Source organism: Paroedura picta, chromosome 1, assembly GCF_049243985.1.
Source record: "Paroedura picta isolate Pp20150507F chromosome 1, Ppicta_v3.0, whole genome shotgun sequence".
In the NCBI taxonomy this organism is placed as follows: Eukaryota; Metazoa; Chordata; class Lepidosauria; order Squamata; family Gekkonidae; genus Paroedura; species Paroedura picta.
In genome coordinates, this window is record NC_135369.1 from 1,146,390 (window position 1) to 1,163,206 (window position 16,817).

The window sequence follows — 16,817 nt, forward strand, 5'->3', positions numbered from 1 at the left end:
TCCCCTCCCCCCCTGTCCGCGCGTCGGGCTCACCTGGCGGGGCGAGGGCCGGGGGGTGGGGCCGGGGCACCACCTTGGGGATCTCCTGGAAGCCCGCGCGGGCGCACAGCTCGGCGAAGTCCTGCTCCAGGATGCCCGCGCACTGGTACTCCTCTGCGGGGAGGGGGTGGGCTCAGCCGGGGGGAGGGGGCTGGGGGGCTGCCCTGCCCCCCATCCCCCCACCCCCCTCACCTTCGCCGTGCTCGGCCCTGCGGGCGGCGTTGCGGGCCTCCTCCTCGGAGGCGGCCGCCTTCTCCTTGGCCACCCGCTCGCCCTTCTTGCCCATCCCGGCCGCCGCGCCGCACCTCGCTCAGCCGGTCGCCGGGCAACGGGGACGAGCCTCCCCCCGCCGGCGCACTCTACCTGGGCCCCGCCCCCTACCCACTGACAGAGAGAGGGAGGGAGGGGCCACGCGCCCTTCGCCCCTCCCTCCCTCCCGGCGCGGGCGGCCAATGGCGATGTGGGCTCCCCGGGCCACGCCCCTCCCCCCTCCCTCCCCCCCCCCTGCCGGCAGGAGCGGCGCGATGGCGGCGCAGGAGCAGGAGGCGGACGCGGAGCTGGAGGCGCTGCTGGAGAGTGAGCGGGGGCGGGGGCCGGAGGGGCTGTGCGCCCGGGGGGGGGGAGGGGGGGAGGAGGAGGAGGCGGCCCCTCTCACCCCCCCTCTCTCCACCCCCCCCCCGCAGGCGCCCTGGGAGACTTCGAGAAGGCCCCGCCGTCGCCGGGCCCCGGTGGCAGCGGCAGCAGCGGCAGCAGCAGCAGCGGCCAGAGCAGCAGCAGCCCGGGCGCGGGGCCGAGGCCGCCGGAGGAGGCCGCCCAGGTGCGTGCGGGGGTCTCGGGGGGCGGGGGTCTCGGCGCGGCGGGTCTGACAGCCGGGCGGCGTCTTGTGTCGGGCAGGACGCGCTGTTCTCCTCGCAGGAGCAGTTCTTCCAGGAGCTCTTCGACGGCGAGCTGGCCTCGCAGGCCACGGCCGAGTTCGAGCAGGCCATGCGCACCCTGGCCACCGAGGAGCCCCACCTGGTCGAGCAGTTCCAGAAGCTCTCCGAGGCCGCCGGCAGAGTCGGTGAGCGGCGGGACGGGGCGGGCGTAGGGCCCCTGGCCCCGGGGGCCCTTGCGCCATCCCTGGCTGCAAGCGCCGGGAAAGGCCGGGGTGGGACTGGCGCAGGCCCCTCTCCCCGTCCCCAGGCCGCCCGGGGCAGGGGCTCTCTTGCACACGCCCAGTGCACTCTGCCCCGGGGACACTGAGCCAGGGGAGGAGGGCAGCAGCAGCTACGCATGGCCCGCCTGGGCTCTCCTTTGGGCTGCTTCAGCCGCAGCCAGGAAGGGGGCCGGGGGAGCCGTCGGCAGCACAGGCAGGGCGGCAGCTCTGAGGCTGGGCAAGAAGTGGACTTTGGAGCCCCTCCCCCGCGTGCCTGCCAGGCCGTGTAAGGCCCAGGTGGCCTCCCCCTGCGTAAGCCATGGCCTGCCTGCTGGACAGGGTTCAGGGTTGGCTGTTCGGGGTCAGGTCAGTTCCACGCCCTGGAGCAGGCAGCAAGGGGCTGGCCAGAGGGTGGCAGGCTGAGCGGGGGGGGGGGGATGCTCTGGGGGGCCTGATCCGGCCTTGGCACAGGGGGCAGGACTGGGCGGCCGGTCCAGCCCCTTCCAACTCTATGGTCCTGTGAAACGACTCCCTTTCTGGGATGGCAAGCTAGTCTGGCCTGGCGCGGAGACAGGAGAGCCAGGCATGGACCATCCCATCTGTCTAAGTTCACAGAACCGGCTTTTCTGTGCGGTGGCTCTCCAGCCTCTGCTTCAAAGCTTCCAAAGGAAGAGAACCCACCACCTCCCGAGGGAGCCTGTCCCACTGAAGAGCTGCTCTAGGAAGGGGGCAGGTTTGCCTGCTGCCAATGAATGAAGAGCCTCTTGTGGCGCAGAGTGGTAAGGCAGCCGTCTGAAAGCTTTGCCCATGAGGCTGGGAGTTCAATCCCAGCAGCCGGCTCAAGGTTGACTCAGCCTTCCATCCTTCCGAGGTCGGTAAAATGAGTACCCAGCTTGCTGGGGGGTAAACGGTCATGACTGGGGAAGGCACTGGCAAACCACCCCGTATTGAGTCTGCCATGAAAACGCTGGAGGGCGTCACCCCAAGGGTCAGACATGACTCGGTGCTTGCACAGGGGATACCTTTACCTTTACCTTAATGAATGCTGAAAAGGCGGCCAGCCAGCCAGCCAGCTCTTGCAGTGGAGCTGGGAGAAGGCGGAGGAGGGCCTCCCTTCCTCAAGGGACGGTGCGGGGAGCCCTCGATGTGGGAACAGCAGAACGCAGAAGCCCAGGGGCCAAGGGAGGTGGGAATCCATGGGGGTGAGCAGCAGGGGCCCCAATGCCAGCGCTGACGGCCTCGGGGCCAGGACGGGGTCGCCGGAGCGCATGGCACAGAAGGGCGCGGCTGATGCAGCAGGCATCTCAGAACCCTGGGCGGGGCGGGGGGGAAGGGAGAGTCGGCGGGATTAATGGGCCACAGTTATAGTTGCATACAAGACCAGGGAGGGCACAGCATCGCTCCGGGCATCAGGGAATGTGAGGAACGGATTGCGGAAAGCATCAAGGGGCAAGGAGGCGTCTCTGCAGATCGCTCCGGAGCAGGACACCAGCCAGGGGTGGCGAGAGGAGTCAGGATTGCTTCCCGAGGGCGGCAGAGGAAGTAGACATCTGTTTTGAGGGTGGAAAATAATGGGGCACGTGCCCACGGCAGAGCGGCCGTCTTTTGCCACGGAGCCTGAATGAGGCTGAGGGGACAAGAGAGGGAACTGTAGGGCTAACAGGCAAACTGGACACTAACAAGTCTGCAGGTCTTGAAGGGCCACAGCCCTGGAGCCAGCCTCCACCAAAGTGGGGGACTCCTGACCCAACAGTGACGGTACAGAACTCGCCACTTAAGCCTGGCTCCATGCCGAAGGACCGGGAGGCCCCAGCGGGAGGGCATGTGAGCCTGTTCAGCCAAGTCTGTCCGCGTGCGCCTGTGTGTGTGCGTGCTCTGTGGGCAGCCATTGTGGCTCAGGAGGTTGCAGAGTGTAGCTGTGTTGGTCGTCTGGAGGAGAGCCGGATTTGAGAGGCTTCCGGCCACCCAGATGTTGGGGACTGAGCGCCCTTGGCCGTCCACCCAGGCCTGAATCGCAGGCAGCTGCAGAGTTTGGGAGGCCTGGAAGGGCACAGCCCGCATTTCTCCCGCTCTTTCCTCAGGGAGTGACCCCACATCCCAGCAAGAATTCACATCCTGCTTGAAGGAGACCCTCAGTGGATTAGCCAAGAACGCCAATGACTTGCAGGTACGTGGCACCGGGGAGGCTGCAGGGGGGGCCCTTGGCAGGATGGGTGTAGGGGGGAGGTGTCGTTCTCCTGTTCTTTGGCTCCTTTGTACTTCAGTCATGCCAGGGGACTCCTGTTCAGGAGTGGGGAGGGTGGGAACAGAAGCCCCGCGGGGCCCCTAAGGGGCAGCCCCCAGAGGCTCCTCCCTTGCCGTCCTTTCCCTTCTGCAGAACTCCACGGTGGCCGAGGAGGAGCTGGCGAAGACCCTGGAAGGGCTGGGCCTGGAGGACGGGGAGGGCGAGGGCGGCCTGCTGCCCCTCATGCAGAGCATCATGCAGAACCTCCTCTCCAAGGACGTGCTCTACCCCTCCCTCAAGGAGATCACCGAGAAGGTAGGGGGCCAGCGACTGGGCTCTGCAGCAGCCCCCCCCTCCCCATTCCCCACCGCTTGGAAAGGGCTCCCCATTCTCCGTGCTTTCCCTTTCTTCCTCCCCAGTACCCTGAGTGGCTCCACAGCCACCGGGACTCCCTGCCCAAGGAGCAGTACGACAAGTACCGGGAGCAGCACTGCATCATGGGCAAGATCTGCGAGCAGTTTGAGGCCGAGCGGCCCACGGACAGCGACACGGAGCACAAGGCCCGCTTTGAGCTGGTGCTGGACCTCATGCAGCAGGCAAGGGGGCCGGGATGGGCCGGGGGGGGGCAGGATGATGGGGCCGGGGGGGGGTCTTCTGGGGCTAATGCTGCCTCTTTGTCTTTCAGCTGCAGGACCTGGGCCACCCTCCCAAGGAACTGGCTGGGGAATCAGTGAGTCTCTGTGGGAGTGCCTGGGGCTGAGGAGGGAGACCTGGGGGCTGGGGGCTTGTGGGCAGTGGAAGAACAGGCTTGATCTGGTGGGGAGGGCCTCCCTCCCTCCGTCCCAAGCACCCTGTTCAAGAATTATAAATTAAAAAATTGTTGTTATGGTATTATCTTTTGGAACTGGAACTGCACGGGGTAGGTGGTTAATGTGCCAGACAAGGAGTGAGGAGAGGAGAGTTCAGATTCCTGCCCCACTGACCGTGAGAGGGGGGGGGGCAGTGGATCAAGGGTGACCAGAGGTGGGTGCCCTCTACCTCCCAGCCAGCCCCTCCTGAGTGTGCCCTGTGGGCACCGGATCTTGTGTGAAGAGCCTGCCCCCTGGGTCACAGAGGAGGAAGGGTCTCCAGGCCCACTCCATGCAGTGGCAGCCCACGGAGGAATTGGGCCTGGGCTGAAGCACAAGTACCTGTCTCGCTGGAGGAATCCCTCGCCAAAGATCTAGTTGGTCAGGTGGGGCTACCTGGAGCCCATCGAGGGGCTGGCTCTTCCTGGTGGTTGAAGGAGTCACTTGGCCGTTCTCTCCCCTACCCTGACATTTCGTCTCTCCTTTGTCCCCCTGCCCCCACCTTCTCCAGCCACCCGGCCTGAACTTTGACATGGAAGGACTGAATCTGCCTGCTGCGGCCAACGCTGGAGGAGACCAGTGCCGGATTATGTGACTGTCACCTGTGTCGCGGTCCGAGAGTGACGGTGTGGTTTTCCTTCATCACCAGGGTGCCTGATGCAGGCTGGGCTGGTGCTCCTAATATATAGCTATTTATCAATGAAGACCTCCATGAGAGAATTCCAAGCCTGAGGCTTTCACAAGAGTGACCCAGGGGAAGCCGCCCTGCCCACTTTTCCTCCCTCCTCCCCACCCCCCTGCTCTCTCCCGCATGGGCCTGAGGGGCCCAGATCCCCCAGGACAGGGGCGTCCTCCTGGTCTCAACCTCCATCCCCCTGCCTGGAACTGAGTGAGCTGCCAGGACAGCTGCCACGTGACAGGGGTGTCCTGCTGGGCTGCTTGGAGTTGTGGAGGGGGTCTTGGGGGGGGGGCACTTGAGCCATTGGTCTCTTCAGCTCCTGTTTTGCTGCTGGTGTTTTGTGGCCTTCTGGAGGATCGGCCTCCTTTGGGTGGGGCAGAGGTGCAGGACTCTTTGAAACGCAGCCTGGCCAGGGGCTTCAGCGGCTTCCCAGAGGCAGCTTTGCCTTCCGTCTGCCTTCCCCTCTCTCTGTGCTTCCTGAAATGCTCCAAGTCGTTGGGCAGGTGGGCCTTGTTTTTCTGCCCCAGTGTGAAGGTGGTAGGAGCCCAGCTGGGGTGGCCGGGGACACACATTTCCATCTTCCGCCCCCATTTTAAGGATGACAGAACGTGATGGGAGACGAACCTCTTTGGAATAAATAAAGGTGGAAGTTTATCTTTTGATGATTTTGGCCTTCTGTTTTCTCTTTGGCTAGACTGGGGCTGGGAAGGGTGCTCTCCCTTTGGCTGCTGCCTCTCGGCCAACCTGCTGAGCCGCAGGCAACAGTCGTCCCGTGGGGGTCTGAGAAAAGCCTTCCTCCTATGGAGACACGTTAAGGCCCCCTTAGGCCTTAGGCCTTCCCCTACGGCTCAGGGCGGCTTCCAGCCTAGGCTCGTCCTGCCGTGGACACGCTCCAGTGCGGAGCAGCGCAAAGCCGCCCCTGCAGCAGCCTCCGCGTTGCCCACTGAAGCCCCAGCGGGGGGACCCAGGGGGGCTGGCCGTGGCCCAGGCGTGGGGCAGCCCCATGAGGGCCTGGGGGAGTGAGGCGCCCCCCCCCCCCGCCCCAACAGGCCTGGCGGAAGCCCCTGCAGAACTGGGCTAGCAGCTCCCTGCCAGGCTGAGGCCCCAGCCGGCTCCCCCTGGCAGCCTCGCAGCCCCCCTGCTGGGCCTGGCCATTCGGTGTGGGGGGGGGCTGCCCCCCGGGAGGGGACCCGCCTGCGCCCCCGAAGCGCGGCCGGGAGGTTGGCAGCCGCCCCGCTCCGCGCCCCCTGGTGGTTGCGGGGCCGCGGGGCAGGCTCGGGCGCGACTTCCGGTTCCGTGTCGGGCGGGGGCGGGGCCTGGGTGTCGCAAAGGCGCCGTCAAGCGCGACTGTCGGGCAGCGGAGCGGCGGAGGCCGCGGCCGGGGCATAAAATGGCGGCAGGCCCCGCAGGCCCCGCGGCGGGAGGGCAGCGCGGAGCAGGACGGGGCGGCGGCGGCGGCGGAGAAGGGGAAGAGGGGCAGCAGGACCCCCAGGTAGGCCGCGACCCCCCCCCCCCCGCCGAGAGGGGAGGGAAGGAGGGGAGGGGAGGGGAGGGGTTCCCTCTCCTGACGCCCCCTCCCTTCTCTCTCTCCTCCCCCCCCCCCGCAGCGAGCCTGAGCGTGGCCGGCGGTGCGCGGCGCCTGGAGCGGGCAGGTGAGTGGGGGGGGGAGGGGGGAGGGGGGAGGGGGAGGGGGAGGGGGAGGGGGAGGGGGAGGGGGGATCCGCCCCCGGGACTGGCCCCGCCCCCCTCCCCTCCGCGGCTCCCTTGGGGTCCCCCTGGCCGGAAGGGGGCTGCAGCCGTGGGGGGGGGGCGGGCCGCGAGGGCAGGGAGAGACCCTCCGAGGAAGGGCCCCGCTGCACGGAGTCGGCCAAGAGCTGGAAGCCCCCGTAGAGGGAGGGGGCTGCGATCCAAGAGGCGGGAGAACTCCCCCCACTGGGACAAGGGGACGACTTATTCAAAAGGGACAGACAAAGGGGGGGGGAGCAGCGCTATATGACAAGGAGGTCTGATACTCGTGAGGAAACACATGGGAGTCTCTGGCTGAAAATAAAAGGAGTCGGAAACAATGGTGGCGTGACGGTGGGGGTCGGCTACAGACCCCCAGGCCGGGCAGAGGACTTGGACGAGATGCTCCTAGCCCACACTACCACGGGGACCTGGTGGTCATGGGGGATGCACACACTTGGCAGTCGTGACCATGCGATCTTGGATCTTGGGGGAGAGAAAAGTTGTACGTGGTCACACATACAGGAGGGACTTCTGGAGAGCAGATTTTAACAAATGTAAAGTTACGTTGGGTGGAATCCCGTGGTCAGAAAAACTGAAGGAGATGGAAGTCCAAGAAGGTGGGGAGTTTCTCAAGAGTGAAATACTGCAGGCACAATCACAGACAATTCCCTTGAGAAGGAAAAACGCGAGGAAAATGCTAAAAAGAGTTCTTTAGTTACATTCAAAGTAGGAGAAAGAATAGGGACGTGGTAGGACCATGGTGGGGACCAGAAAGTGACATTGCAACAGGGGATGAAGAGAGGCCAGAAGTGGTCAATTCCCACTTCTCCCGAGTCTTCTCTTGCAAAGGGAATCGTGCCCAACATGGCAAAATCATTTCATGTGATGAGGGAGGGGGATTGTAGCCTAGGATGAATGTAGGAGTAGTCCATAAACACGTCATTTCTTTAAATGAAGCCAAGTCTTTAGGGACAGATGAATTGCATCCAAGGGTACTGAAAGCACGTGTGTATGTGTGTATTTGTGAGCCTCTGTCCATTATTTTTGACAGTTCTTGGGGAACAGGTGAGGTGCCAGAAGATGGGAGACGGGCAAATGTTGTCCCCATCTTCAAGAAGGGGAAAAGGAGGATTCGGGTAACTGCTGACCCGTCAGCTTGACGTCTATAGCTGGCAGAATTTTAGAACAAATCATCAGTCAGTCTTTGAACAGCTAGAGAGTCAGCATGGCATTTTCAATAACAAGTCATGTAAGACTAACCTTATCTCTCTCTTTTTTTTTTTTTTATAAAATTACTACCTTGTTAGAGAATCCTGTGGACATTGTTTGCCTTAATTTCAGTAAGGCTTTTGATAAGGTTCCCCAGGATACTCTTATTGCGGTATGGATCCTATTTCTGTTTGTTAGATCGACAACTGGTTGACGGATCACATCCAAAGGGTGCTTGTAAAGGTCAGGGGAATACTGTGGATGTTGTGTACCTTGATTTCAGTAAGGCTTTTGATAAGGTTCCCCAGGATATTCTTATTGGCAAGTTGGTGAAATGCGGAATGTATCCTATAACTGTTAGGTGAGTCGAGAACTGGTTGACAGATTGCACCCATAGGGTGCTTGTAAATGCTTCCTTATTGTCTTGGAGAGGAGTGATGTGGAGTGCCTCAGGGATCTGTCTTGGGCCTTTTGTTGTTCAACATATCCATACATTATTTGGGTGAAAGAATAGAGGGGGTGCTTATTAAATTTGCTGATGATACCCGGGCCCTGCTGATGAGCCAGTTTGTTGTAGTGGTTGGGAGTGCGGACTTCTAATCTGGCATGCCAAGTTTGATTCTGCACTCCCCTGCAGGCAGCCAGCTGGGTGACCTTGGGCTCGCCATGGCACTGATAAAACTGTTCTGACCGAGCAGGAATCTCAGGGCTCTCTCAGCCTCACCCACCCCACAGGGTGTCTGTTGTGGGGAGAGGAAAGGGAAAGCCGCTTTGAGCCTCCTTCGGATAGAGAACAGTGGCATATAAGAACCAACTCTTCTTCTAAACTGGAAGGGGTAGCAATCACACAAGAAGACAGAATGAAGATACAGGATGACCTTGACAGGCTGGAGAACTGGGCTAAAATGAATTAAATGAATTTTATTAGTGAAAAATGTAAAGTTGTGAATTTAGATAGGAAAAATCAGATGTATCACTATAGGATGGGTGAGACTTGTCTTGGCAGTAGTACGTGTGAAAAGGATCTTTGGGTCTCAATAGGCAAGACACTGAACGGGTCTGCAGTGTGACTTGGTAGCTAAAAAGGCAAGTGGGATTTTGGGCTGTATTAAAAAGTATCGTGTCCAGACCACACAAAGTGATGTTCCTGCTTTACTCCACTCTGGTAAGACCTCACTTGGAGTCCTGTGTTCAGTTTTGGGCACCACAACTGAAGAAAGATGTAGAGAAACTGGAGCGTGTCCAGAGGAGGGCTACAAAGATGGCGAGGGGTTTGGAGACGGAAAGGTTAAGGGAGCTTGGTCTGTTTAGTCCAGAGAGACAGCGACTAAGAGGTGATAGGATAACCATCCTCAAATACTTGAGGGGCTCTCATAGAGAAGATGGAGCAGAGTTGTTTTCTGTTGCCCCAGAGGGTTGGACCAGAACCTATGGGTTGAGACTAATTCAAAAGAATTTTTGGCTATACATCCAGAAGAAGTTCCTGACAGAGCAGTTCCTCAGTGGAACAGGCTTCCTCGGGAGGTGGTGAGTTCTTCTTTGGAGATTTTTAAGCAGAGGCTAGAAAGTCATCCCACAGAAATGCTGATTTTATTAACTTAGGCAGATGGTGGTTTTGGTATACATCTTTTTTCTTACTCCTTCAGGGTTACTATCCCCAGTTTCAGTCTCTATCTGATTTCTGTTTCCAGCCACCCTTTGGATCATGATAGAGCTGAAGAATACACAATTTTTAACAATTTCAGTTTTTAAAATTTTATTTATTATTTGATTTCTTGACCGCTATGCCCGGACTAAGCCAGCTTGTAGTGGTTTACTGTACCCCCCCCCCCCGCCGATAAAACAATAAAACAACCCCTCGGCAGCATAAAACCCTCCCACCATTCCCCCTCCCAGGCTTTTCATTGGCCACCTTGTATAACTCCCCAGTAATTACTTTTGCCTTCTTGATATTCATCTGTAATCCTACTTTGGCACCTTTTGCTTCAACTTTCATCAGTATTCATTTCTTCACAGTTTTTTTTTTGCCAACAGTGTGGTATTATCTGCATAAATTAAATGGTTAATGTTCCTTACACCAGTTTTTCTCCACCTTCATTTAAATCTAATCCACTTTTCCTTATAATGTATCCAGCATACAGATTGAAGAGAGACAGAGATCGACAATTGACAGCTGTGCCAATTGAAAACCATTCTGTTTCTCCATATTCTGTCCTAACAGTGGATTTACCACATCAAAATTATCAGATATGTAAGTTATCACTGTATCAGAAGACTGGAGCGTAGCAAATTACGACAATTTTTAAAAACTAGAGGGGAACTAGGAAATTAAAGGCCAGTTAATGTAATGTCTGTGTCAGATGACTTAGTGAAACTAATAAAAGTTAAATTATTAGGCATATATAGCGGAATGAAGCCTGCTGAGGGAAGATTGCAATCTATAATGTTCCTTTTAAATGTTTTTACCATTTTATTACTAATTATTATTATCACTGAATGAAATTGATGATCCCTGATGTACACTACCCCAAGATGACTGGCTTGAGAGGGAGTGGGGTATAAGGGAAAAATGAAATAAATAAAATTGGCATGACTTCTTCAAAAGGAAATGCTACCATACCAGCCTCTTGTAGTACTTTGAGAAAGCAAACAAGCTTGTGGACAATGGAGACCCAGTAGACATTACCTACCTGGACCTTCCAAAGACCTTGGGCAAGTGACCACACATGGGATAAGAGAACAAGTTGTCTTATGGATTAACAATTGGTTAAACGAGAGGAAGTGGGAATGGAAGGAAGGAAGCAGTAGGGTCCCCCAAGAAATGGTATTCAGACCAGTACGGTTAATTTGTTCATAAGTGATCTTGAACTGGAGTGACTAGTAGTGGCCAAGTTTGCATATGCTACAAAATTATTCAGAATGGTGGAGAACAAGGCTGACTGTGAAGAGCCCCAGGAGGATCACAAAATGTCATAGTCCCCTTGTATACGGCACTTGTCAGACCACACCTGGAGTACTGTGTGCAGTTCTGGAGGCCTCACTTCAAGAAGGACGTCGATAAAATTGAAAGGGTACAGAGGAGAGCGACGAGGATGATCTGGGGCCAAGGGACCAAGCCCTATGAAGATAGGTTGAGGGACTTGGGAATGTTCAGCCTGGAGAAAAGGAGGTTGAGAGGGGACATGATAGCCCTCTTTAAGTATTTGAGAGGTTGTCACTTGGAGGAGGGCAGGATGCTGTTTCCGTTGGCTGCAGAGGAGAGGACATGCAGTAATGGGTTTAAACTTCAAGTACAATGATATAGGCTAGATATCAGGAAAAAAATTTTCACAGTCGGGGTTGGACTAGATAGCCTGTATGGCCCCTTCCAACTCTATGATTCTATCTCTGCAAATTGGATGAGTAGGTGACAATATGACAGATGAAGCTCAGTGTAAATAAGTGTAAGGTGCCATTGGCACAGTGGGACAAAACAATCTCAACTTCAAGGATAGGCTAAGGGGATCTGAACTTGCTGAGGCTGAGAGGGAGAAAGATCTTGGGGTTGTAGTGGAGGGCTGAATAAAAGTGTCAACCCAGTGGACTGCATCATTGAAGAAGGACAAACTCTACTCTGGGGGAACTTAGGAAAGGGACTGAGAATAAAATGGCCAGTATTATAATGCCGTTGTATAAATCTGTGAGACATCCCCATTTGGAATGCTGTGTACAGTGCCGGTCCCCATATCTCAAAAGGATGTTGCTGAAATCTCATTGTTCCCCGTGTCAGTCCGTTTAGGAACCCATTGTTGACCTCCTTCAGTTGCAAGAACAGTCTGTTTGTTTCTGCCAGTCTGCTCTTCGTCCCCGTGTGGCTGACCATCTCTGCCCCTGCTGTCAGCACTGAGAGCTCAGAGGAAGATCTGAAGGCGTCTGCAGACACAGTGTGGGTACCTACAATTAATCCGATTCCAGCTCAGCCAGAAACAAGCAGCAAACGTTGGGGATGGAGAATGCTCAGCCAGAGGCAATTAGTCAGTCTGACTTCCCTTCCTTGGCTCATAGGTGCAGATGAAAACTTAGAGTAGCACTACAGGAAAGGCATAGATCAGCAAAGCCAGTGTAGTTTGCAGGATGCAGGCTCCGGATGATCGCAGAAGTAATCCCACGGCAAACTGGATTTAAGGCACACCCAGGAAGAACGTGGCGTTGAAGCGTCAGCCTGTGACAGCCGGACCACCTGCACGCCTTGAACCTTCTGACGACCCCAGAGTGGAACCCTGACCTTGAAACTGGAAACTGCCTGATTGGCACCTTGACTATGCTGCTTGGACTTTTCTGCTTGCTTTTGGACACTTTTGGCCCAGTAGTGTCAGGAACCCCCATTTATTTCTGCCATGATTATTTCTGCTGTGATTTAGTATGTCCATCTGACCTGTATGCCCTGAGAGCCAGCTTGGTGTAGTGGTTAGGAGTGCAGACTTCTAATCTGGCGAGCCAGATTTGATTCCCCGCTCCTCCACATGCAGCCAGCTGGGTGACCTTGGGAAGGGAAGATGAGTGTAAACCACTTTGAGACTCCTTCGGGCAGAGAAAAGTGGCATATAAGAACCAACTCTTCTTCTTTCTCAGCCTCACCTCCCTCACAGGGTGTCTGTTGTGGGGAGAGGAAAGGGAAGATGGGTGTAAGCCACTTTGAGACTCCTTCGGGCAGAGAAAAGTGCCATATAAGAACCAACTCTCAGCCTCACCTCCCTCATAGGGTGTCTGTTGTGGGGAATGGGAAGGCGAATATAAGCTGCTTTGAGGCTTCTTCGGGCAGAGAAAAGCGGCATCAAAGAACCAATGCTGCTGCTTCTGATGTAACCCAGGTGCTTTTGTTTGACACCCCAAGGTTGATTTCCTGCTGTTGTTTTTTATGCATACCAACCTCCCCAAACTTTCCTCACCTTCTCCCCCTTATTGCCCTCCATTTTCCTCCCTTTTTGCAGCCTGTGGCTGCAAGAACTCCAGATCCAGTTTCAGACTGCATTCAGCAGCTGCTCTGTCTCAAGGCCTTCTCTGAACCAGTACCGAACCTGCCCAGGTTGCTTCCACCCAAAGTGCTGCAGAAGGGGAAGAAGCAGCCTGCCTAGCTCGAACATGGATCAGGTAGTCTGCAGATCTGGCTGCACCAAACCAAGCTCAAGCGGCACCTGCGGTGCTTTCGTGCCTCAGCCTTTGGGGGAATGCCCTCTCAGTTCTCCAGATAAGTTTGGTGGGAAAAGGGAAGATTTCCCCCACTTGTTTAGCCCAGTGCTGAATGTACGCGAATGGCCACCTTTATTAATAGCCTGCTCTGGAACCGAGCTGCCAGTTGGGCTGCGTCCCTCCTAGTAGTCAGCTTGCCCTTGCTGATGGACTCTGCTCAGTTTGAGCAGCATGTGACGGCTGCATTCACTGACACCCAGAGGGAGGGGCCTGCCAGTTGCCAGATCTGGGAAGCTGCAGCAAGAGAAGTGGACTGCTGCAGACTATAATGCAAAATTCCAGCTCCAGGCCCAGGACCTCCAATGGAACGACACCACACTCCAAGATCAATACCGAGAGGGTCTCAGTGAGGCCATTCTGGAGAAAGTCACCGGGGTAGAACACCCTGCTGTATCTCTGCATTGATGGTGCTTAGAAGACCGGTGCTGGGAAGATGATGGAGCAGCTTGTAAAGGGGGCAATCGACAGTCACCTGAAGGACAATTGGTTGATCCGCTGGAGTCAGCGTGGATTTGTCTCCAACGGGCCCACCAGAACAACCTGGTTTCCTTCTTTGATTGAGGGATGGACGTATCAGATCGTGGAAACTCTGTGGATGTTGTTTACCTGGATTGCAGTCAGGCTTTTGACAAGGTTCCCCCACGGCTGATGGGTAAACTGGAGGACTGTAGACTGGATTTTTGGATGGAAAGGTGGATAAGGAACTGGCTAGAAAACTGTTCCCAAAGAGTAGTTGTCAACGGTATTTCACCAGAGTGGAGAGAAGTGAGCAGTTTATATCAGTGCTCTGGATGAGAGGGAAGAGGGACTCCTCATTAAATGTGCAGATGACACCCAATTGGAAGGAGTAGCGAACACCCTGGAAGAGTTCAGTGAGATCTGAACAAGATGCATTTCAATAAGGAGAAGTGCAGAGTTCTACATCTGAGTCACAGAAATGAGAAGCAGGAATCCTGGATGGGAGAGGCACTTCTGGGTAGCAGTGGGTGTGTGAACATGATCCTGGGGTACTTGTGGAGTTTAAGCTGAGCAGGCAGCGTGATGTGGCAGTAAACAACTGCTTGCTAACAATAATGGCTCCTGGACGAGGACAAGGAGTCTTAGAAGGCTCATGTAAACCTGCACTGCCAGCTAGGCAGTCCTTTGTCCCCCGGAGACTGGGTGTGGCTGTCCACACGGCACCTGCCCACCAGCTCTTGTCCGTCCCGCAGGCTGGACAATCAATATATTGAGAGCCAGCTTGGTGTAGTGGTTAGGAGTGTGGACTAATCCTAATCCGGTGAGCCAGGTTTAATTCTGCGTTCTCCCATAACTCAGGTTCTGGACCCGAAGCAAAACATCATCAGGACCTCCTCTCCACCCGCTAGTAGTGGGAGGGAGGGGGGGAAGTTGAGCTGCCGTTCTTGCCATGCCGGCAATATTGGCAGTTATTATTGTTTTTATGGGGTTTTAATGGGGATTTGTGATATTGTTACCCGCCACGAGCCGCAAGGGAGTGGCGGGCTATAAATCTAATAATAATAATAATAATAATAACATGCAACCAGCTGGGTGACCTTGGGCTCGTCACAGCATGGATACCGAGAGGTAATCTCAGGGCTCTTTCAGCCTCACCCATCGCACAGGGTGCCTGTTGTAGGGAGGAAAGGGAAGGCGAATCTAAGCCACCTGGTAGAGAAAAGCGGCATATAAGAACCAATTCTTCTTCATATTGAAAAAGAAGAAGAGTTGGTTCCGTATTCCATATTGGGGTCTATCACATAGCTTCACGAATCTACTCCATCACCTACCAGTCTGAGAGGGAGGTGAGGCTGAGAGAGCCCTGATATCACTGCTTGGTCAGAACAGTTTTATCAGTGCTGTGGTGAGCCCAAGCTGCAGTCACCCAGCTGGTTGCATGTGGGGGAGTGCAGAATCGAACCCGGCATGCCAGATTAGAAGTCTGCACTCCTGACCGCTCCACCAAGCTGGCTCAGTCCTTCCATCACCACGAATGCTCGCTGATGAACGGGAGACACTCAAGGCTTCTTTCATTCCCGGGTTCGTCAGGGAATGTGCGGGGTCTCCTGCTCTTCTGTCCCCATCTTCCCCTCCTCCGGAAAGCCAGCCATAAAACCCACACCCCTAATTTCTCCCAAGGGCTAATGTGTGTAGGAATGGGCTTCTTCTATCTCGTGGGTGTTGCTAATTGGACCTCTCTGCCTACCTTGCCCTTAACACCTTCAAGGCTAGAGGGAGGAATGGGGTAATTGGCTCCTCGGGCAAACCTGTGGGCCACAGGAGAGGGGTGTGTGTGCGCGGGGGGGGGGGATCAAGAGCGATGAGGCAATTTTCTAATCCTGGGGCTGCTTAGCTACAAAGCTGTGCTCAAAGCTTGGAGGAGAAAGACAGCTTGGGGGGACTCAAGGGCTGGACTGGGAATGTCAACGGAGCAGATGCTCGAGCAAAGCCTTGGACTGGGGGGGGGGGGCTTACGATGGTGCCGTCTCCAGTGTGTTAAACCGTGAAGCTAGGTCTTCTTGTTTTCTTTGCCGTATGATTTTAAAGTGATGTGTTGCCTGGAGATAAATCTACTGCTGAATATTATTTAAATGTCCTATATTTCAACAAGCATCGCTTTTCTTGTGTGCACTAGCTCTAGGAGCCCACAGAGTTCAGGCTTGGCATCTTTGACAGTTTCCTGCAGTTGCCAGTATGGGGTGGCCCCATCACCCGAGGAGCCCACAGGTCCAAAAAGCTGGCGGGCCTTGTGAAATACCTTCCAGACATGTCACAGGGCTCTGATTCTCTTTCCGTTTCCACCCTACTAGTGTCCTCATGTCTGCATGGTTCCCTCTTTTGAAACCAACAGTGGTGGGATGCCCTCGTGCCGTGGGGGCACCTGCTTGACTGGACTAATCTTCCCTCCAGTCCAGCCTCCTGTCTCACCCAGGGGCCAGCCAGTTCCTCTGCAGGGCCAGCCACAGGGCAGAGAGGCCTATCCCTCTGCAGGGCCAGCCACAGGGCAGAGAGGCCGAGGCCTTCCCCTGAGAAGACCCTCAGAAGAGCGCTGCTGGGTCAGGCCAGGGAGGGTCCCTCCAGTCCAGCCTCCCGTCTCACCCAGGGGCCAGCCAGTTCCTCTGCAGGGCCAGCCACAGGGCAGAGAGGCCTATTCCTCTGCAGGGCCAGCCACAGGGCAGAGAGGCCGAGGCCTTCCCTTGAGAAGACCCTCAGGAGAGCCCTGCTGGGTCAGGCCAGGGAGGGTCCCTCCAGTCCAGCGTCCCATCTCACCCAGGGGCCAACCAGTTCCTCTGCAGGGCCAGCCACAGGGCAGAGAGGCCGAGGCCTTCCCTTGAGAAGACCCTCAGGAGAGCCCTGCTGGGTCAGGCCAGGGAGGGTCCCTCCAGTCCAGCCTCCCGTCTCACCCAGGGGCCAGCCAGTTCCTCTGCAGGGCCAGCCACAGGGCAGAGAGGCCGAGGCCTTCCCCTGAGAAGACCCTCAGAAGAGCCCTGCTGGGTCAGACCAGGGAGGGTCCCTCCAGTCCAGCCTCCCGTCTCACCCAGGGGCCAGCCAGTTCCTCTGCAGGGCCAGCCACAGGGCAGAGAGGCTGAGGCCTTCCCCTGATAAGGACCTCAGAAGAGCCCAGCTGGGTCAGGCCAGGGAGGGTCCCTCCAGTCCAGCCTCCCGTCTCACCCAGGGGCCAGCCAGTTCCTCTGCAGGGCCAGCCACAGGGCAGAGGGGCCGAGG

The 16,817-nt window shown here is 56.5% G+C and overlaps 2 protein-coding genes across 4 annotated transcripts in view; both read left to right on the top strand.

The window, feature by feature from the left end:
* The first annotated feature begins 116 nt into the window (after positions 1–116).
* On the top strand, positions 117–5,590 carry PEX19 (peroxisomal biogenesis factor 19). The gene is made up of 9 exons (XM_077319076.1): positions 117–153; positions 232–615; positions 723–856; positions 934–1,099; positions 3,256–3,341; positions 3,552–3,713; positions 3,818–3,994; positions 4,084–4,128; positions 4,758–5,590. Exons 1-9 carry the CDS (start codon positions 132–134, stop codon positions 4,839–4,841), a joined length of 1,260 nt encoding a protein of 419 aa, XP_077175191.1. The 5' UTR covers positions 117–131; the 3' UTR covers positions 4,842–5,590.
* A 652-nt stretch (positions 5,591–6,242) lies between these two features.
* DCAF8 (DDB1 and CUL4 associated factor 8) overlaps positions 6,243–16,817 on the top strand; it is a 40,449-nt gene continuing 29,874 nt past the window's right edge. The window contains exons 1-2 of one of the 3 annotated variants that reach the window (XM_077319059.1): positions 6,248–6,417; positions 6,533–6,577. Coding sequence is in view for 1 of the 3 variants with exons in the window: in XM_077319051.1 (XP_077175166.1) it covers positions 6,316–6,417 (102 nt within the window). In the remaining 2 variants the exon portion in view is untranslated. Of the gene's footprint in view, positions 6,418–6,532; positions 6,578–10,089; positions 10,114–16,817 lie in introns of those variants that run through there. The other 2 variants (XM_077319051.1, XM_077319066.1) reach the window with 2 other exon arrangements.

Bases quoted from the DNA above. Each gene is read 5' to 3' on its own strand.
- PEX19 (XM_077319076.1), top strand. From the start codon at position 132: ATGCCCGCGCACTGGTACTCCT. The intron at 154-231 runs CTGCGGGGAGGG...CACCCCCCTCAC, and splicing joins GCCCGCGCACTGGTACTCCT to CTTCGCCGTGCTCGGCCCTG. The intron at 1,100-3,255 runs GTGAGCGGCGGG...CTCTTTCCTCAG, and splicing joins CGAGGCCGCCGGCAGAGTCG to GGAGTGACCCCACATCCCAG.